Source organism: Esox lucius, chromosome 25 (assembly GCF_011004845.1).
Source record: "Esox lucius isolate fEsoLuc1 chromosome 25, fEsoLuc1.pri, whole genome shotgun sequence".
In the NCBI taxonomy this organism is placed as follows: Eukaryota; Metazoa; Chordata; class Actinopteri; order Esociformes; family Esocidae; genus Esox; species Esox lucius.
In genome coordinates, this window is record NC_047593.1 from 15,755,730 (window position 1) to 15,777,629 (window position 21,900).

General features: G+C 41.8%; 2 protein-coding genes across 4 annotated transcripts in view; both read right to left on the bottom strand.

Moving 5' to 3' along the window:
- LOC105020919 (F-box/WD repeat-containing protein 7) overlaps positions 1-1,440 on the bottom strand; it is a 133,923-nt gene extending 132,483 nt beyond the window's left edge. For all 3 annotated transcript variants that reach the window (XM_010888265.5, XM_020043844.3, XM_029118483.2), the window contains exon 1: positions 954-1,440. The gene's annotated coding sequence lies outside the window, so the exon portion shown is untranslated. The remainder of the gene's footprint in view (positions 1-953) is intronic.
- A 4,003-nt stretch (positions 1,441-5,443) lies between these two features.
- Positions 5,444-18,283, bottom strand: tmem154 (transmembrane protein 154). Its single transcript, XM_010888264.4, has 9 exons — positions 18,072-18,283; positions 14,419-14,487; positions 13,930-13,989; positions 13,720-13,770; positions 11,826-11,993; positions 11,441-11,501; positions 10,470-10,546; positions 8,763-8,809; positions 5,444-6,926 (listed from the first exon to the last, which is right to left on the bottom strand). The coding sequence occupies exons 1-8, from the start codon at positions 18,181-18,183 to the stop codon at positions 8,775-8,777; spliced, it is 633 nt and encodes a 210-aa protein (XP_010886566.1). The 5' UTR covers positions 18,184-18,283; the 3' UTR covers positions 5,444-6,926; positions 8,763-8,774.
- Positions 18,284-21,900: the final 3,617 nt, after the last annotated feature.

The following is a 21,900-nucleotide window of genomic DNA, read 5'->3' on the forward strand; positions in this document are numbered from 1 at the left end:
TCAACAATAAGGAGTTGTATTTGTTATGATAGTGGCTTGCTTCAATCTCGAATCAGATGCATGCATTGCCAGGAGCATGTGCTCAAATCACACTAGCGCCCTTCTCAAGCTGAACTTCAAAAGGTTTCTCTCTACCAACTGTCACAGCACGTACAAACAGCCACTAAGTGATGAATGACCTACTATGAAAATAAACTTATATTCCATAAAGCGCAGAGCTGGCTAGCTGGCGAACGACTAAAGGTAACTCCGGCAAACATCATCTCGTGCAACCCCTTGCACGTGCGTGCTATGCCGCTGCGAGAAAGCCAACATGTTATTCCACACCGAACGGAGCTCTTTGGTTTTGGTGTCTGGACATAAACGGAGTTTAGTTAGTTCAAGTTAGCGTTGATAGTAGTACTAGTACAGACAGTTAGCGGCGTTAGCTAGACTGCTAGCTAGTTGACGTAGCCTACTCTGCAGCAAATATCTGCAATGAGAAAAACACTAACATAGACACCATCATTACCATATGGAAAACACAACAAGACCAATAAATGTATGCAACTCGTGCAGTGTGTGTTATTAATGACAGTAACCAAGGCAAAATTAGCTAGCGCACAGTACATACTGTGGTAGTTAAAGTCCAGCAGAAGGCTAGGTACCAGCGAAGTTAGCTTGGTCAAGCTTGTCATGTTATTTATATCAGAAATTAATTCGTTTAATTGCGTCTAAAAACACACCACCGCACATTACATTCGTTCTCACAATTCATATGCAAAGCCAATGTTTACAAAACGCTTCATTGTATAAGCAACACCGTTGTGCAGATGGTTGGCATGGAACTGCTAGCCAGCTTGCTCGCTAATCATTCTGCTGTTTTTGGCTGCATGGCCCATCGCTCTCTGTGCCGTATGAAACGATATTCAGGGGTCCACCCGTTTCCTTGTAGTTAACGTTAGTTCTCTTACCTCAGAAATAATCAGAATAGAACCCGGGAAGACGGACTCCGGCTCCTCTTGATTTAGCTAGTTAGCTTCGTAGCTAACTATGTACAGAAATATGGAGAGCTCCTTTTTGGGATAGAGCTTAGATCACGGTGACGGCCCGTCTTGCCGCTGGGGTCTCCCTCCGCTTCGTGTGTTCTCGGCAGCAGTACAGTTAGCTAGCTAGGTAACCCTCTCCGACACCCAACCTCGGTCACACTACTAATCCAGAGACATTCTTACTACTTTCGTTTGAGCGTCGAAATATGACGCAAAATTCTATGTTTTAAATTCGACCAACAGTTAAAATCATCCACTGACAAAATCCACTCGGGGACGGTATATAGTCCGTGTAGGATCAATACTGAAAGGGAAATGAGCTGAAAATTAGTCAGAGCTTGTCTACTCGATCCTCTCCAAAGCTACCTCAACCGCGATAGTGCTCGCTCTCTGCTTACTGACCAACTCCGGAGTGGGGAGTCGCAGGAATATGATGACACGTTTTTCTCTCACACGGACGCTAACGTGTGACGTCCGAAATATTTGCTTGAACGTGCAGTAAATAGGGAGGCCTGTGTGGCATGCCAACTGTGGTGAAATTATGCATATTTTCTTTTAATGTTTATTATCATCTCCTTCCAGTATATTCCTGTTCCTTAAATATTGTTTGCACCTAGCATGCATTAAGAAAACGTTTTCTACATTAAACCACATGAGATTCATACCAACCAATTTGTGCATAAAGCAATTTCCTGGACCAGTGTCTAACACAGCGCCGGGAAGAGGCTGTGTGCCAGGCATTGTTTTGCTTTGTCTTTCCATGTCCTGTATCTTAATCTGCCAAGGGGAGCAAGTCTGAAGCCCTGAGATATCACTAAGCGCCAAAGAATGTGATTTTGAGAAGCATGGCATTGACACTGGCAGTGGGCCAACGAAAGCTGGAAAAAAATGTTTTGGAGTGAGAGTGAGGGGGTGCTTTTCCAGGCCAGACAAACACAAATGAGCCAAGAGCCTCTGCGGGTAGTTTCAGTGACCAGGCAGCTAAAACTTCCACAGGCAGGGATTCCGTGGAAACTAAAAAGTGTCATCACATTGTCTTCCTTCGAATTAGATTAGTAACTGTTTACAGGTTTAATTCAGTATCCGTACAAAGTGGGAGGAATCAGTGACACATTGAAAAAGAGAATTTATTCAAGTTGTGTTATTAGACCACATAGGTCAACATAGGAAGCTGCATACTGTCACACAATGTGAAAGGAAACCTATAACAGTCTTGCAGGATATCCTACTTGTCTCAGGCACATATAAAGCTCAATATGAAATTGGTAAGACGTCAGGAATCCAACGATAACAGACATTTAACAAAACATCTGTTTTGTACACTAAATCTCTTGACCGGGATGCAACTGAAATGCAGGTTATGCTATGACAATTCTCAATGAACACATGGGATACAGGATACTTTCACATAGCTGCGCACATTGCCCCCAATTAGCAAGGAGCCTGGGTTAGGCCGTCCAGACCACAGTGGGGGGGGGGGGGGGGGGGGGGGGGGATGAGCAACACAACAAATGGCTTCCATCTGTTTCTCTGACTTTTTGCAGCTATCATCCAGAACAGCTCTGCCTGAGCCTATTCAGCTACTTCTGTCTGTTTAAAAACTCACAGGAACTGGGCCTTACCTGTGTAGTCTCATCGTAGCCTTTTCCCCCCACAAGTTGTAACTACATTAGAAGAAATAGACAACACTTGCCATTCTATTCCTGTCCCCATGTTTCCAGAGACCTGTGAGAAATCCTGGAAACCACACAAGTTCTGAACTTGTGTTGAGGTATTTTCAGCCCCAATAAGAGTTAATAGTTTGACACACGCCCCCTAACGATGGCCACTGACGGGATGCCCTGTGGTGTTGAGAGGTCACAGGCAGCGATAGAGAACTGGTGTCTGCTAACTGGTGTGGCGTGCCTGTGTAATGACAGATGGAAGTGGGTTTACTCAACAAAAAAAAAACAACAGAGCCATTTCCAAATTCGGAGAAACCTCTTTGCCCTGTTGTTGCTAGATCAGACCATTACTCTGAGGTCAGGCCTTCACAACCACCAAAAATGGCCACAGAGAAACAATGTTCTACTTGTACATGTAGGGGAGAGGAAATTGGCAGTAAAAGAAGCCCACAGAATTAAGTAGCTCAGAGCTTCCAGCATTACAATACTTTCCTCTCCGCAATAGAGCTTACCAAGCAAACATTTTTTTAAAAAAAAGGACTAATCCACAGCAAAAATGTGTTGGAGCAACGGTGAAGATTCACTTCTCACACTTTATACCCACTGTTTGACTGAATGTGCAGGTTGGCGGCTTTGGTTTTCGTCATCGTTAGGACGTCTTCCTCAGAGTGTGTGCATCTTCCTCAGAGTCCGATAATGAAAGGTTTCTGGCACTGACTGTCAATCACATTGTTCATCCTCAGGCTCACTGTACCATAAACAACCAGCCTAGTGTAGCGCGAGATCTCATATCTTGATCATATATCGGGCCGCAGGTGAGTGTGAGGACAAAGGTCTCACAGAGTTGTTCCCATCTCGCTGGTCACGACCCATGAAGAGGGCATACGCCTGGAGGCAAAGTGTGTCAGCGTTAGACGTCATGACTACTACACACACACACACACACGTTGAAAACAGGCACATGCAAACTCCCTCTCTTACGCGCGCACACACACACACTATGTCATGTGCTCCACAAGATTCTAAATGGTTAGAGAGAGAGGTAGACAGATGAATAGAGAGGCAGAGATGTGGAGAGAGCAAGAAAAGGGGATGGAGGGTGTAGAAGATAGAGAGGGGAGAGGTAGAGTGAGATGAAAAGAGGTCACCTCGTAACACTGCTGCCTTTCCAGGGACGGGAAAACATGGCTGATTGCTAGTCTGTGACAGTGAACTGATTGGGTGTGACAGTAGAAATGCCTCAGACCAGATAATGATACACAACAGACAGCTATGAACGCAGTAAAGGGCAGGGCAGACCGAGGACGGAGAACACACAGAGAAACAAAAGGCTGGAATATGGAACATGACTTGCTAGAGTATTGCTATAACAGATTGCACTTGAATACGCCAATATATCCATTTATGTTCTGGCAGGACATAATTAACCCAGAAAAAAACAGGAGGGCTACTTTGTGAATGTATGGCTATCTCAGAGGGATGTATCCATTTCTCTGAATGGTTGTTCATCTTTTTGCAGATGTACATATCCGTTTCCCATGAATTGATACTGCATCACTCCTAAAAAGAGAAGTTACTTGCCAGTTGACCCAATTCTCAGAACTCAGCTAGCTAATCATTTTTCCTGTGTGCGCGGGCACACATGAACACACAGAAGTTGCCTTGGCAAGTCTCCCATCTCCCTAGTTCATCTCATCCATTTATCATGAGTACATTTTGTCTGATATTAGTGAGCATCAACATCACGCTCGGGTCATGATTAGGTAATGTCAGATCATCTGGAACGAGCGGCGTCGCCTGTTTCCTACTGTACGCAGACGCGCAAACCAGTCCAACCAGAATCCTTCGGTGAGGACAATACCAGCAACACCCCGCACAGGTTTGCATACACTGCAGGCTGTCGTCTAGGTTACGGCTGAAGCAAAATCCATCCGAAAAAATTGTATGGGTCATTAGTTTTGCTGAAGGTACAGCGGCTCTTCGTGGGATTATGGTCACACTTGTAGTGTAGCATGTTGTAGAATAGCAGTTATTAGCTGATCTGTGGTCAGTATAGCAGAATAACACTAACTGGATTTTGGTCTGTGTTATTACAATAGCTGTTAAGAGATCTGTGATCAGTTTAGAGAAATCACAGTGGGATGAACTGACATTAGGTCTGTGCTTAGGGCAAACGGTCGTCCTGGAATGTGCAGTACTGATCAGGCACGTGTGAAGCTCTGGTTGAGAATGTGTTATCTGACAAGACCATTTTATGAAGTGGCCTAGATGATAACACTTCTTAAATGTCTATTAACGGCCTCTTTATACACTCGCCACAATCATACATTTCTGAATCATCTGAAGAGATCAAATGAATGCACAGGTCTTTTCACAGGCGCTACACAGTATAACCGATGGAAAGCGCAGCCACTGGTGGGAGACCTCAAGCAGTAGTTTCTGTACATCAGTAGCGATGTAACGAAAGAGAGAAAGAAACTAGCGATTCAATTTCTCCCGGCCTTTCTCCCTTATTGATATGCATTGCTTTGCAGGGTCTCTGTCCTTGCTACACTCCACCAGCCTCTCCTCGTATAAATTTCATTACCTTCCATTGAGTGTCCGTCCATCACGCCTATGGAGGAGGGGAGTAGACCGGAGATAGGGGGATGGGCTTCAGACCCAGGCACCTGGCACGCGCGCACGTAGACAGATGGAGTGGCGGGGACGTGTACACACGCGCAGACCAAAAAACGGCATTTCACAGATTTATTGACGAACTACAAATATATTTATTTATATTTGGGAGCCAGACAGGCACAGGTAGGCCTTCTCCTTAATGCAATAAAGGCGCTGTAACAAATCTTACAAATATACACGGTGTTACAAAAATCGTCCTTATATTTACACTGAAAGTTACAGCAAAGATACAGACTTGCACATTTCGACATATATTTACATCGATGTTGTTGTTCAGTGAGTTCGGAGTTCGGATTGCATGTCAGCAACCCTGCAATCGATGGAGGAAACATACATTTAACCAACAACAGACAGTTGTATCACAAACAACGAGTAACAGGCTTAAAAAGTTGTGACACTAATTGTGAAATACTCTTTCTGAAAGAGAGTAATGGAAAGCAACATTATGTGACACAGCACAAGGACCCAACTGAAATGTACACACAGTGAAAATCCCTCAGTCCCTCAGAAATGACTTTCCCTCATCCCCTTTGAATTCTAAACAGCTTTATTATTGCAGAGCAGTGTACCACTGCTTCTCGGTTATCTCATGCATAAAACAACAGGCAGGTTCTGTAATTAGAGTCTCTGTCTGTGTGTGGGGGTGTGTGTGTGAGTGTGTGTGCGAGAGAGCGATCATCTCTATGTACAGACAGTGTATTACAATCAAAAGGGAGTAGAGGAAAGAAGCTAGTCGTTAGCATACACGTTTGACGATTCATCACATCTATCATGGGACTGGGTTAGTTAGAAGTTGGAACAAGGTTATGTAGCATCTGGTGGGGCCTTCTCTGTGGGTACGGAATATGTGTTTCTGTGTTTTAAAGGGGAGGGCGTGTGGGATCTTTGGAGGTTAAATTGTGACACATTTTTGTCTGGGTGTCTTTAAAAAAGCTCCCTGCACCTCCTTGGAGAAACCGTTTGACACGTTTACTCCTCTCACGGATTCCGTACGTGACAGAATAAATCACATTTAAATCAACAGTTGCATGACAGCTGAACACAAAAGGCAATAAAACAAACACGCACAAAAGTGAGTGTGAATTGAAACAGTTGAACAAGAGGAGGAACAGTGCAGAGAGAACTAGGTCTAACACAGTGGAGAGCCGTGAAAGTGGTATTGTCACACCGCGCTTCTACATAGACACCACAGTATATTCAAGGAGTGCGTGCATATGTGTGTGTGTGTGTGTGTGTATACATGCAGATTTTATGATGTTATGATCTAAAAATGTTTAACTTGAAAAAACATTTATGGTCTGGAAAGAGTGGAAAATAAGTTCAGCATTTCTGTTTCAGACGTAGGCCAACGCAGTTGTTGAGGACGTTGCTCTGACGTTGCTCTGACATTGTGCGAAAACATTTGACACGGACTCTGTGTCTCCCACAGCGCTGCCAGGGTAACAGGATGTCCTTTCCTGCAATGGGGAAGCGTCCTTTGTCACAGGCAGTACAGTACAGGGCCCGTCCAGAGGGAAATGTGACAGTCTATAACTCCGTGTCCTCGGGGAGTAGCCTAGAACAGTCAGAGAGAGGTCATGTAGCGACATACCATTCCTGTAATGACATCACGTGTACACAGTCTGCAGAACAACACACTTAGTGGACTTGAGGTTCGGATTCGTTTAGTAGTTAAGCCCGACCCTTTGACCTGCAAAAAGGCTCCGGGGGGGGGGGGGGGGGCGTGCAAGAGGAGCGGCCCCGTAAGTGATCTTTTTGGCAATAATATGATATATATAATACAAAGAAGTCACTCACATCACATAGGAATTTATCTAAAAACACGTTTCATTTATGTCATCAATTGACCAGTGTTCCCACGAATGAGCATCAAATGAAAAAAAGAGCCGTTATGTGATTGTGTGCCACTGTTATCAAGGCCTGTGATTTTTCAGCACTCTCCCGCTTCAGGCGAAGTCACGGTCAACTGGCTGAGTACAAATATTGTCATTTTTGACAACTATTTAAATACCTCACTGTGTTTCTGACCCCCCGACCATATGCTCCACCAGAAATCGTCTCTGGGCTGAATCTCCACGGTATGAAGAAACAGGCCTAAGATCCTCTAAAAAGAACAGCACTAATGGAGCTAGACAATACACGCTGATTCTCTAGTCTGTTACAGAATGCCCATAAATCCTCATTAGAAACTACGCAGATCTTGACCGTAGCTTGCTGCACAGCAGGCCTGCAACCGAGCAGGCCGTTCCTACACTGTTAACCGAAGACTGGTCTGTTATCCTGCAACCACACGGCAGGCCGCAAGCCAACAGAACCCTGGGAAAAAAGCTGTGTGTGAATGACATGAGCTCACGGCTAGTCTAACAGACTTTGACCCCCCCATCACACAGACACCTCCCCCAAGCCTTTTGGAGAGAAGGAATGAGGAGGCCATCCTTCACAGGGTTGCGCCACACTTCCATGCATGCCTGTCATAATCGCTAACAGATGTCAGGACTGTTCCAGCTATAGAGGGTGAGACAGGAACCATTGGAGAGGCTGGCTATATGGACTGGGGAGCAGAGTTCAGCAGTCCCTGTGTGTGTGTGTTTGTGTGTGTGTATGGGTCCGCCAAACATAAAAACAATTTGTGCAGGCGGAACAGGAACGGACTGTTGAGATATACTTGCGCATGATGAGCACTGTATGTATGAAGTTATTACGTAAAGGTCCATACGAAGCACGTTGCGTTGCCTCCGCTGTAAAGCCAAAGTGCGAACAACAACCACAGAGAGCCACAGAAAGCCAGGAACCCTAGGAAGAAACTTAGAGAGGAGCCTCGCTCCACAGGTGGCCATTCCTCTTCCGGCTGTTAATTAAAACGCGCAAAATGGAAACCCTGATGTGGTGGCGTGAGTGGAGAACTAGAATCTGAAGAGGTCAACATGTCTGTTTGTTGTTTACTTGGTAGGATTGTGAAAACATCAGACGACTAAAGAGTGTTGCACGTGATTATTTAATTTAATTATTTAACTTTAATCCAGGGCCTATATTCATTCAAGGGTCTGATAATAGTGTAGGTCTGCACTGATCTCAGATCAGGTCTGCCCATTCCTGTCGGCCCTATTCATTATAATCCAAAAGGCCAAACTGATTCTAGGTTCCTATTGTGATGTTGTCATGTCAACAGGGCAACACATTATGCCAATACCACACTTTGCTGTCATCCCATACAGAATAACAGTAATAAGTGTTAGAACGGGATTGAATATGTCCCATTATCTTCCGGGGCTCCTGAGTTGCACCACTGGGGCGCGACCCACTGACACATTCACCAGGAACCTCCTAGTCTTGTGTTGCCATCGACAGTGATGTGTAAGAGTTGATTACCGCAGTGCAAATGTATACACACCATGATCTCACGCTACATCCCTTGTCCAGAGTCCGTCCGAACTCCACCTGAGAAAACAAATAGACACGGGACAAACACATCATGTCACACGTCACTAACCGTATCGACGTTTACATTCTAGGAACTGCTATCGCATGTGTGAAACAGGAATAACCGAGACATTAGTGAGATTATTTGCGCCACACTGGAATCCCGACACTGGCAGTGTGCTTGGCAACAATTGACACAATAGGGCCCTCTACTGGAGAAAAGTTATACTACAACCAGCCTGTTATTACAGCAGCATTTAGTCTCAGGGAAAGGCATGTGGAAATTGAAATTAAGCCCAGCACCACAAACGCGGGCGAGTGATTGACATAGACTCCGACAACGGACACATTTTCTAGGTTTTAAGTTACACTCAATGCACCAGGTGAAGTCTATTGCTTGGAGAATGAGGAAGGAAGTAGTGCTGACATCGCAGCACTACCACATTTATACACTATGCTTTTATATGGTTGTGCTTTTCTCATGTCATATGTTGTGTACATCGCTTTCTTCTATTTCCCTTTCCTTCATGTTCTTTGGCTGTTAAGGGGGCACGCAGTATTAAGTGCAAAACTGCCACCTACAGTACTGGAGGTCATTGAATCTGAAGGACACTAAATCATGGGTTTAAGTGTCCATGCGGAAGGTGACTTTTGGGTCATTTTGTTCTGGCCCGGTTTTGGGGGCACCGGAGATCTCAACCCACGTGGAGGTGATCCGTCCTCCGGTTGTTGGAAGTTTGTCAGTTCTACGGTAAAGGATAACGTGATCTGGGACTTTTACTTCCGGACAGTCCCTGGAACTGGGGATGAATCCCTTTGATTCCCGTCCCAGTCCTATTTCATGGAGGGCGGAGGTCAAGGCTGTTGTGGCCTGATCCCAAGCCGCTGTTTCCTCTCCGCCTCGGAGTCTACTTCTACCGGTGGTAGGAGCCACGCCGGCACCATAGTCCCTGGTGTGGTTGGTACCTCTTTAAGCCCCAGGTCCCGTGCACATTTATGCATCATCATATTTCATTGTTTTGTCTGTGCTGAGCATTCCTGACCCTCCTCCAGACTGGTCTCCTCAACGGGAGCGAGGGCGAGACCTCAGATGGATGACAGGTGTGAAAGGGAGGGGTCTTGCAGCTCACCCACTTGCGCTCGTAATTCTGAGATGGGGATTGATTCAGAAGGAACCAGAGCCACATCTGTAGCAGCGGTTTAAATAAAATCCCGTTTTTGTGCCCGCAACTGGGCTGCAGAGCCGCCGGTCAAACATCTGCACTTGGTCTTTGACCTCATGAGTGCAAATAAAATATTTATGAACAGTGATGACCGGAACAACAAATGACAAAGGAGGCTGTGGCGTGTACGAGGTAGCTCAGGGCCTCTAAAACGTGTGTACCTCTCTTCAGGGTGTCACTTCAATTCAGGGTTGAGTTTGACAAGGGGCTGGAGACAGGGACATAGGGTTATTTTCCATGAACCGCACAGCTACACTTGACGCTTTATTTTCTCTCATTGGTGTGTCACCAAGCAGGAAACAGTGTCAGGAAATGGGTGTGGCATGTGCAAATGAATTGTCAAATATCAACAGGGAGTTTAGTATTCTACAATATATCAGGACATGTGATAGCCTGAACTCAGATTGTTCCAGTTATACACTCATTTCCAATACATTCTGGGTTTTATGACTCACTGTCTTTATTCATCCATTGTTCCAGATCTTCCATTTCTAGCTCCAGCACAGAGGGAACATCATCCTCAAACATGGGCCTGAAAAAATGTAAACATTGTGAGCCCATCATTTTAGTGTTATGACAATAGGAAAATACAAAATACAAAAAAACAACAAATATAATGCTGAATGAAAACAATTAACATCCACTTTTGAGGCGTAAAAACAATCCCAAACAGTTGAGGGGTTTTCTGCAATGTACTGGTCTCAAACTGGACTCCTCAGAAAAACTCTGCTGATTCTGACCGCAGAATACTGTTTTAATAATTCCTTTGAAACTAAACTGTTCGACTCAAAGCTTGTGAAGCGTTAGTGTTGCTGATTGTCACTGGAGGGCGCTGTTGTTTGATAATACGCTCAACGGTCATATTTTTCGGTCGTGGTGCGGAAGCCACGATTGTCTTAGAGAAAAGGCATTCATGTAAGTTGTGGACAAAAGAATATATACCGTTTTTGACACCTATTTCTTTCATTTTATTCACTGTCTTACACACACCAAAAGATTCTAACTCTTATCTCAAACAAACTGATTAAAGCTCTGTCCTCATACAGTAAGATATAAACCTTTCAAGGGAGATCACGGCCCATCAGAGTTCTAGAGAAGAATTATAATTTGTCATTTAAAATTTAAATGTACTGTTTAAACCCCCATAACTTTGTAGTTGGGCTACACCCGCACCTTATTTTGTAGAAACACTTATTTTGTAGAAATCTTACAAGGCGTCAGTTGCCATCTATTAAAAAGTCACTTCCTTAACGTCTTTCTCAACAGGAAATAACAATGCGAGGTGTGGAAATATGAGGTTAATCAGATTTACCATCACAATTTGTTATTTCATTTTAATTTTAGTTCAGGAATTATGCTATTTACTGTGTTAAAAGGGCAAAGTACAAAGTTGAGCTTAACTTATGCCGGTGTGAGAAATACTTACATTGGAACTTTTTCTGTCCCATTATCATGCAGATATTTATCCTCGTGGTATCGATTGTGATCTGTAATAGCAAAGAACGATGACATCATGCAGCATCACACAGGCCTGTGGTAATGTAACACGAACTGTAGATTGAAAGAAGTATGTGTTGCGCGTCTTGTCGTTCGCTGCATGACGCAAGTACATTTTACATTGCAAATTAATTGCCACAATTAAATGCATTTTCTGTCACTGTCATATTCTTTGTGTTGTTTTGTAATCTAATAAGGATATGTGATGAACAAATCGATTAGTCGTCAGAAGAAAAAATGTCATTCTAAGTGCAAAGTTTAACATGCTGAAACATGTTAAGCTTGTCAGCAGTGTAGCAGCTCTCACGACTTACCGGATTTGCTCTTATCTTTTTGCTTCCACCTGCGGTTGATAATAAATCCGCACACAATCATCGTGATTATCACAACCACCAGAACAACCGGGATCGCAATGAAAATTGGACTCAGCTCTTCTTCCTCATTTTCTTCACTGGACGTGCTGTTATCGTTTTCTGAAACCTCTGAAAAAAGGACAAATCATATAATCATAAGTCCACAGCGTACCACTGAAAACACAATTAAACCAGATATAGCATTTATATTAGACTTCTGTCTAGTGGGTAAAAGGTCTATACAATGCTGATAATTGTGACCTTTTGGGAATAATATTTATTTGTTGAATAACAATTTGTTTAGTTCCCATCATATTTTATGAATAAACAGCAATGATATACACCAATGGTGTTTTTAATAGCCTTTTTTAGTTCAGCAAACAAATTCTGAAGGGCTCTGTGCTTGAAAATCGAGCAGCAAAAAATTGGATGTACATTATATTTCTTCTGATGTCTAATGTTTAGATGACTACGAATTTCAACTTACATCAGTTTTATCACTAGGTTATTGGTTGAAAGTTAACATGAACAAACTATGCTAATATGAGTGTTGCTTGCGAGCATAAAAATATTTGATCATGGCTCCATGATTAGGTGCAATTGTAACACTTTCTTACAATTACTCCCGAGCCACATGGTCCATTGTAAGCAACTTGTGTATGCACCTTTGATTGACATACTTTTCTGTATGAAAATTAACATATTTCAATACATTTACATTTTGAATTACATTTAAAAAGGGTGTATTAATATGTATTTGTTCTAGTATAGCAGCTTATCAATAAACATACTTTCTTTGTATACAATAATGTATGTCTCATGTGTTCAAACAATATTAGATACTGACAGAAAGTGTGAATATTATATATGTCTGCAAAAGCAAAGTTCCTATCATCGTCAGTTCATAGTGGATTTAAAGTAGTTTGATGGTTTGAATGAAATAGACTTTTAAATGAAGAATTTGCAACCATATGCAAAAATATCTTAAGTAACATCATTAGATACTACAGCAGTAATGTGATACACTCAGGTGTGCTTTAATTTAAGATACAGTGGGTTAATATGACTTATTTCTTCAGTGTTACAATTGCCCCCAAACACTGTTACAAACACTGTTACAAACACTGTTACAAACACTGTTACACTGACGTCTTGCATTGAATTTCATATTTTAGTCTTGTCCATATTAGTGATAATATTTCAATTGTATTAATAAATATTGCACACATATGTTTCTTATATCAAAAGATAGCTAGTGTATTTCAAGTAGTCTGTGAGTTTTGAAGGGAAAGGTACATTGTTTTACAATTGCCCCCTACTGTTCAGGTGAAGAGACCAGTGGTTTGCTAGAATATGGGCATTGTGGGAAGCGAAGGTGATTGGGTGGTGAAGCAGCAGGCTGTTTAAAGGTTGTGAATTTGAATCCTTTAGGGGTCTAAATAGATTTTTTGGGGGGTTTGTTTCTCAGCAAAACCTAGCACTTAAACTTTGCCTAAACAAATACCCTAGCCTCAACAAATACCCAACCTTAACTTCCACCCTAACCTTTAATGGAACCACCAGTCAGAATGGACACCCAACCTGACCTCTAACCACTATTGCGTAGGCTATTCATTGTCTTCTTAAGCAGTATTTCCTATGTACAGTTTTGTTTCACTTTAACCATAGATTTTAATCTCCCCCTGAATAAACAGCCTGTACTTATGTGAAACTGTGAGATCCTTTTTTTTTTTTTTTTTTTTACATATTTACCATGCAGTACGAGCGAATACAGTTTGTGGGGTCATTATGTTTTAAAGAACAACCAAAAACATTCAATAAGGTCTGTTGTTGTTTGGGTGTGTATCCATTTTACCTTCAGGTTGCTCCACAGTACGCCCAGTCGCATCATCTTCATCAGGATTTTCTGTAACAGAATGGTCACGAGGCAAATTAATTATTGTCAGATGCAAAGGTATCCTCTGAAAAGGCAACAATAATCAGTCAACCAACAGTCTCTGAAGGACCAGTGCTTGTTTGCGTCAGCTGAATATCAGGTCCAAGATTTGTGTTGGTGTAACCTTACCTGAAGGAACAGATGATGTGGGTGGATCTTGTGTGGAAGTGTCATCGCCAGCGTCCGTTTCTAATGTAGACATAGGGGAAAGTATAGGCACAGTTCAACTATCGCCAAATCCACAGTGTGACAGCTATTAACTGTTAGTGTTCCACGGAACGTCATGGTTTCGGTTTTATAATTTGTTATTAAAATACATGTTTCCTTTGTATTTTTGTATTTTCAAATAATATTTTTCTGATTTAACTTATTTTCAAATACCAGAGACTCAAATGCATCGAATGGGTCGGAATGCTAATGAAACATTGATTTGCCCTTGAAAATACAGTATACTGTGTATTTCAGCATCTTAAAATTCATGCCAATATCTTACAGGTGTATTTCCAAAACACATTCCCAATTCAACTACGTCTGTTTTAAAAAATAAATATCCAAATACTTTTTTTAATTACAAAAAATTAATTAAAATACCCTAAAACAGTACCATCTGAGTCTCACCTTCATGGCCCTCATCGTTTGGTTCTGTATCGTCAGGATCGCCTGCGTCTTCCTCATCCTGGCAGAACACTGAAATGTAAAGATTCAATGGTACAGTATAGTGTATTGGAGACACACATATACCATGCACAGATACACATACAGGACATTATCGGATTATGTTGCGCTATCAAGTGTGATTCATATGAGTCATTGTTATTGTTCTATTTTATTACTCAGAAGCAGATTTTTTTTAGGTGTTGTAAATTCCAATGAAACAAGAAAGCCTTCGCCCGTCTGAGTCAAGAGATGTCACTAACACCTACGGGAGTGATTACATCTGTGAGCCTTTCTGGAAAATTCTCTAAAAGCTTTGCAAACATGGATTGCGCAACAATCCTGCAATATTTTTTCAAAAACCCTTCAGGCTCTTGGGATGGGGATCATGGCTGGACCACAGTTCAATTACTGAATTGTAGAACCGGTTTAAGTCACAATTCAGACAAGGCCACTTACAGTATGAGCATTCACTATGTTCTCCGTTAACAGATTCAGTGTGGATTTGGCCTTGTCTTGTGGCTTATTGCTCTGCTGAAAGTTAAATTGCTCTGATTTGAAAAAGGTTTTCTTCTGGGATTTCACCTGTGGCACCTAGACATGTCCTGTTTTTTTTCTTTTTGTTAATATCTTATAATCATTTGTATATTTGTATGTTAACTTCGATTATTATAGAACATTTTGTGTAGATCTGTAAAAATGAAATAAATCCGAGTACCACTTCATAACGCAGCAACATACTTAAAAGAGTGAATACTTCCTCACTTCACTGTACAGGGAAAGGTGTTTTTAAATGATGACAAGGCCGAGAAGTGTAAACTCATTTTCAAAGAAGTTGGGACGCTGTGTAAAATATCAAGAAAAACAGAATGCAATTATGTGCAAACCATTTTCACCCTATATTTAATAGAAAATAGTACACAGACAACATATCAAATGTTGAAACTGAGAAATGTTATTGTTTCTTGAAAAAGATATGCCCCACTTTGAATTTAATGCCAGCAACACATTTAAAAAAAAGCTGGGTCAGGGGCAACCAAACACTGGAAAAGTTGTGTAAAACAAAACAAAAAAAACATCTCACAACTAAGTAGTATAATACTTGTAATAATGGCAAAGAGTTTGGGGATCTCATCATCTACGGTACATAATATCATTAAAAGATTCCGGGAATCTGGAGAAATCTCTGCATGTAAGGGACAAGATCGAAAACCAATATTGAATAGCCATGATCTTCGGGCCCTCAGGCAACACTACATTCTGTAGTGGACATTACTGCAGGTTTTGGAGCAACATACAGTGGGGAGAACAAGTATTTGATACACTGCCGATTTTGCAGGTTTTCCCACTTACAAAGCATGTAGAAGTATGTAATTTTTATCATAGGTACACTTCAACTGTGAGTGACGGAATCTAAAACAAAAATCCAGAAAATCACATTGTATGATTTTTAAGTAATTAATTAGCATTTTATTGCATGACATGAGTATTTCATACATCAGAAAAGCATAACTTAATATTTGGTACAGAAACCTTTGTTTGCAATTACAGAGATCATACGTTTCCTGTAGTTCTTGACCAGGTTTGCACATACTGCAGCAGGGATTTTGGCCCACTCCTCCATACAGACCTTCTCCAGATCCTTCAGGTTTTGGGGCTGTCACTGGGCAATACGGACTTTCAGCTCCTTCCAAAGATTTTCTATTGGGTTCAGGTCTGGAGACTGGCTAGGCCACCCCAGGACCTTGAGATGCTTCTTACGGAGCCCCTCCTTAGTTGCCCTGACTGTGTGTTTCGGGTCGTTGTCATGCTGGAAGACCCAGCCACGACCCATCCTCAATGTTCTTACTGAGGGAAGGAGGTTGTTGGCCAAGATCTCATGATACATGGCCCCATCCATCCTCCTCTTAATACGGTGCAGTCGTCCTGTCCCCTTTGCAGAAAAGCATCCCCAAAGAATGGTGTTTCAACCTCCATGCTTCACGGTAGTGATGCAGTGTATCAAATACTTGTTCTCCCCGCTGTATGCTGCCATCCAGACAATGTCTTTGTCAGGGAAGGCCTTGCCTATTTCAGCAAGACAATGCCAAAGCACATTATGCATGTATTACAATGGCATGGCGCCAGAGTAAAATAATCTGGGTGCTAAACTGGCCTGCCTGCAGTCCAAACCTCTCACCCATTAAAACATTTTACACATTATGAAACAAGAAATATGACAAAGAAGACCCCGAACTGTTGGGCAGATGAAATCCTATATCAAGCAAGAATGGGAATACATTTCACTTTCAAAGCTATATCAATTAGTATCCTCAGTTCCCAAATGCTTACAGAGTATTTGTAAAAGAAGAGTTGATGCAACACAGTGATAAACATGCCCCTGTCCCAACTTTTTTGATATGTTGACTGTAGTTTTTTCAATTATAGGGATAAAAAAAAAAAATTTTATTAGCATTTTACACAGCGTCCCAGCTTTTTTGGAAACACGGTTGAACATAGTGCCAATTTCATGGAAAATATAAAAAATATCGCAAAAACTGAATTCTTTATAACCATCACAAAGAGCTTTCTCCATGTTTGACTTACTGTGAGTCAGACAACAGGTTTTTATCTTCAGATGTGAATGAGTTTGGACTTGAGTTTGGGCTTAACAACTAGAGCGGTGTTTCCCAATCCTGGCCCTGGGGACCCCAAAGGGGTGCATGTTTTTATTTTTGCTCTAGCACTTGAAGATACATTGTTATGGCATTACTGTTTCAAATAAACACATTTCTCAGTTACCAACCAGTGGTTACAGTTGAAAAGGCAAGGCAGATGTCGTGACTGTGGTGTACAGGTATATCAACACAATAAAGGACATATACCATACTGCTATTAAACACATCTTAGACTCTTTAAAGTAAAAATACCCTACCCCCAGCTGTGTCAGTATGCATTACAAACAATTGAACTGGGCCATTAGGTAATACAACTACAAAATATTTGTTGACAGTTCTCCAAGCAACAAACCAACGTTTTACTGTTCTTTTGGTTCAGAAACGACTTTCTGAACTTAAACGGAAACATAAACATTGAAGTGTGTTTATTGCTGATTCATGTCACTAGGAAGTACCCATTGTGACAAGGGAAGTAACTCCTCACTCTACAACATAAAACTCGGTACATCGCATGTGAAAGAGATGTGCATAGACATGAACGTATGTTTAAAGAGGTGAACAGGCGTCAGCTGAGCTACTTAAATATTAAAGTGTGGAATCTTTCACGGAGCAATTCAAAGACCAATGTGAAATCATAAAGCGACAATTTTTCGCACACCTGGATACCATTGCAAAGAGTCAAAAGGGTCTATAACTTTCCCTGTCGCTTCAAAGAAATGTGTCCACACACATTTCAACAGCAGCCCCCCAATTTAAGTCACATTCCAGCAAACCATTACACTCATGCAAGCTGAGAAAACGAGAGGAGTGAGAGGCACTGAAAGAAACGACAGAGCTGGGGGACATGAGTGAAAGGCAGACGAGTAGAGAGAGAAAGAGAGAGAGAGAGCGACATTAGCTACTATGTTTCCAAAGAGCTGTAAGAGGAAATTATCCGTCCAATCCACGCTTCACACCTACCGGTCCCAGCCAGGCAGGCTGTCAGAGCCAACAGCAACAGGAGTGACGACGTTGGCCTCATTTCCCTGCAGCCTTTTCTCCTGGTGTTACCACAGATAGCGACAGCAGACATAGTGCCATTGTGAGGTGGTGTTGCCCATTTCCCTGTGCCTACCACTCTCTGTCACGGCATCCTAACTTCCTGGTTCAGGGCTGCTTTTGACTCACCTAGAGTCTTGCTGAGGGGAGGAGGAGAGAAAGAAAGAAAGAAAGGGGGTGGGGGGAGGGAGAGAGAGAGGGGGGAGGAAGGGGGAGAGAATGAGAGGAACCTAGCGGAGCACATGGTCGCCGAAAGCCACACACACCCAGCCAGACTGTCCTGCGAATGTAATGCAATCAACTTTGTGCTTGTAGCCACAAGCCTGGCAGCTCCTTTACTCTCTGCCGAGGCAAATTCCTCCCAGCGAAGGTATGCAGGAAGCGGGGCCATAGCAAATAGAGACAAAAAAAAAGTGCTGAGCAAACTTACTAAAGTGAGGTAAAGGAACCTTTTTTTGTTGTTGCTTAGGTTCTCTATCCACCCTGTTGTATTTGTGAAGGCTTGTGTTTAGAATAAAAGCAGCTTTTTTGGTTCGGAGTTGAGCTCTGAATGTTGTTAACAAACTTCCAGAACATTCACGGTCGTAGGTCAGTATCTCTTTTGCATATTTGGTCACGAATAAGTTACAGTTACTCATTAAATAGCCTGTATGAAAGCGGTGAATTGCGGTCATGTTGGCGTATGGTAATCCTCCTTCATACTCCGTACCTGCCTTGTTAAGCGTAGCCACACAGTCTGACAGGTTTAGACATGATGTCACAGGGGAAATATGTTCCTAAGTTAAAACATGTTGAGAGTTGATGTGTCCATGAGGAAAGACATGTTGGCCAAAAAGTCAAGAGGCATATTAAGGTTTTGCAATGCATAGAAATGATTCACTGCTCATGTGAATCAAGAAAATGTCTAGGACAAAGGTCAGAATCCAAAACACACACTCATAATCTATCAGTCAATAAAGACTTGGGTGGATTCATATTTTCTCTTCATACCGAAGGCTAATACATTCAACAGAATGTGTGTCTGGTCTGGCAACTGAACTAGGTGCCCATCGTAAACATCATAAAACACATAACTTGCTGGTGCTATAGCTCCCCCGCGTGGCAAAGGCTAGTATGGTTTCACCAGGCATCAGAACGCAAAGACAAGACCGTGATCCCTCCAGACCCTGTGAAGAGTGATCTCTGTCGACCTCGCCCCCGAGCGGGGTGTCAGCCGGCTCTAATGAGGCACTCGAGGTGCACTCTCGAGCGTAACAGATGTGCAACACATTGCACAAATCAAATGAGTTTATTATACCAATTGGAAAAACAGTATTGCAATAAATTGCGGTGTTGCCAGAAAGGGCTCATGAGCACCACTTTCAAAACTACTGTCTGAAAGTATATGGCTCGGGAGTGCATCATTAAGAAGAAACTGGAAGTCTTTGCGAAACACTCATTTATATTTTCCCAATAATGAACAAAGCCGTTGGTGTTCCCAGTTGGCCTAATGTTAGGAGATAACCTTGAAGGAACTTTAATTAGCTGACATTGTCTGTATTTGATTATGACTGCAGTTCGAGCTTACAGCGCAGAGGAGATTAAAAGTGAATGTCTCCATGGTTTTAATTAATTAGGCTAAACAGAAAAGGCTTTCACTCTTAAAGGCAATGAGTTTTGGAGATTAAATGCTTCTTGTTCACATCAAATGCTACAAAGAGACATATAGTTTGCCTTAAAGGGATCTGCTGTTATTTTGTGAAATGTATTGATTGAATTGTGTAAAAATCTAAGAGGAACGACTGTTTCAAAATTTTAAGTAAATTAACAGTAAAGAGAAATCATACAAAAGGGTTTTTCTATAAACTAATTAAAAAGTAAACAGAGGAAACAAGAACAAATAAGAATAACAACTATAACTGAAAAATACCCATTTAAAATGAAACTGCAATAAATTCATTTTTGCTGGACCTTATCTGTTCAATGCCCCTGAAACTCCCAGGATAATCAACAGCGGGCCTGGGACAGTCTCCAGGATGTCTGAAGGGATTTCAAAGATTCCAGACAAGTAGCAGTGCAGGTTAGAACATAAGGCAAAGCAGTGGAGTGGAATGCCCCCTGCAGTTCAACACAAACATCAGTCGGTCTGCGGAATTCTGGGTAAGTTACAGGTCTTGGTGGTGAAAGCAGGCAGCTCTACCCAAGGTCAGTTGCAACAGTAAATATGTACGAGGCTAATTGCCGGGATTAGAACGTGGCTGCTTCCTGTGTGAGGGAAAGTCGTACTCTACTAATTAAGCATGAGCCTACAGCAGAGATTTCAGGTGTTGACCCAGAGGGAGACGACAGAATGCTAGCGGATTAAGCTGTGGTCATGGAGGTCTGCTCGAAGATGTAATCATTTAAGAGGGATCGGCATTTCAAAATGAGTGGAGAACGGTTCGTACTCCACTTTGCCCAAGGGTCTCTTCAAGGAGGTCCCGGGGAGTACATTTCTTCTGTCACCACCACACCTGGGCTGAGCCCTCCAAAACAATGGAGCAGGTTGAAATGACTTACAGCTGTTATTGGACTAAATAGAGGCTCTGCCAAATGTGGGTATGGAATACTTGTGCAAGAAAAATATTTCAGCTTTCTTTCATCTATTTCCCACCAAAAAATCTATACAATAATTGATTTTGAGAGTCAGTGTTTTTAAAACAAATATCAAACAGAATGAAATACCAATGTGACATTTGTGAAGAAATACAATTATTGAAATGTGGTTTCAGTACTCTTGCAAGGATTGTATATAATGCCCTCCAGAATATTAGGAACCCTAGGTTATTAAAAGGCTATGAAAAAAAATGTAATTGTTGCTCACTAGCTTGATCTGAGTCAGAAAAATCCAACATTCAATTGAGTGAAATTGTTTTCGGTTTTTAATGGGAAAAAAATGAAAAACTATTTATTCAAAAACATGTGTAACAAAGTCACTGACAAATCTTAAGTATAAAACCTAATTGAAGTATATTTTGATTAAGGGCCACCCTGCCTTCCAAACACCTCCAATCATTTTTGAAATGCTGTCATTCAAGTCCTGAACTGTGTGAACTGGGTTTAGGAACCATTATTGAAGAAGAAAGCCTCCAGTTCTTTGACATATGAAGGAGGCGGACATCTACTCTGCGTTCCAGATCTTCCCATAAAGGTTAAATCATTTTCAGATCCATATGATTGGGTTGGCAATGGAAGGCGTTTGACATCATCCTGATTTTCATAAAAGCACTCTTGAATTCGTTTTCCGAATGGCAGCCCATTGTGAAGCTCTGACATAGTTTTTGTTGAGACTGCTTCACAGAGGTTCTGTTTCAACACTGTGGTAATTTTTAAGGCTGTGTTTTTGGGACACTGAGCAGCTATCCTATCCTTCTATCCTTGCCGGTCAGTTCCTCTTTGCCAATGCAATTTGTCCATGTTCAGTATATGCTGTCCTGATCTTTGAGGAAGTTGTGTTTCTGTTATTTTGTCCACCCCTGCATATATCTAAAATACATATACTTATCTATATATCTAAATATATATAATGTAGACACACAAACTAACTATTCAGTAGTTACCATACTTCGGCTGGACCCTGTAGACAATTTGTTTTTAAAGAAGGGATGTCAAGGTACAATCCTGAATTACTGAATACACTATTGTAGACTTCTCAGTAAAAAGCAGAATTATGCAATAGAGTATAATGTAAACAAGGACCTGTGTAATGCTAACATTTTTAAATGAATCAAGA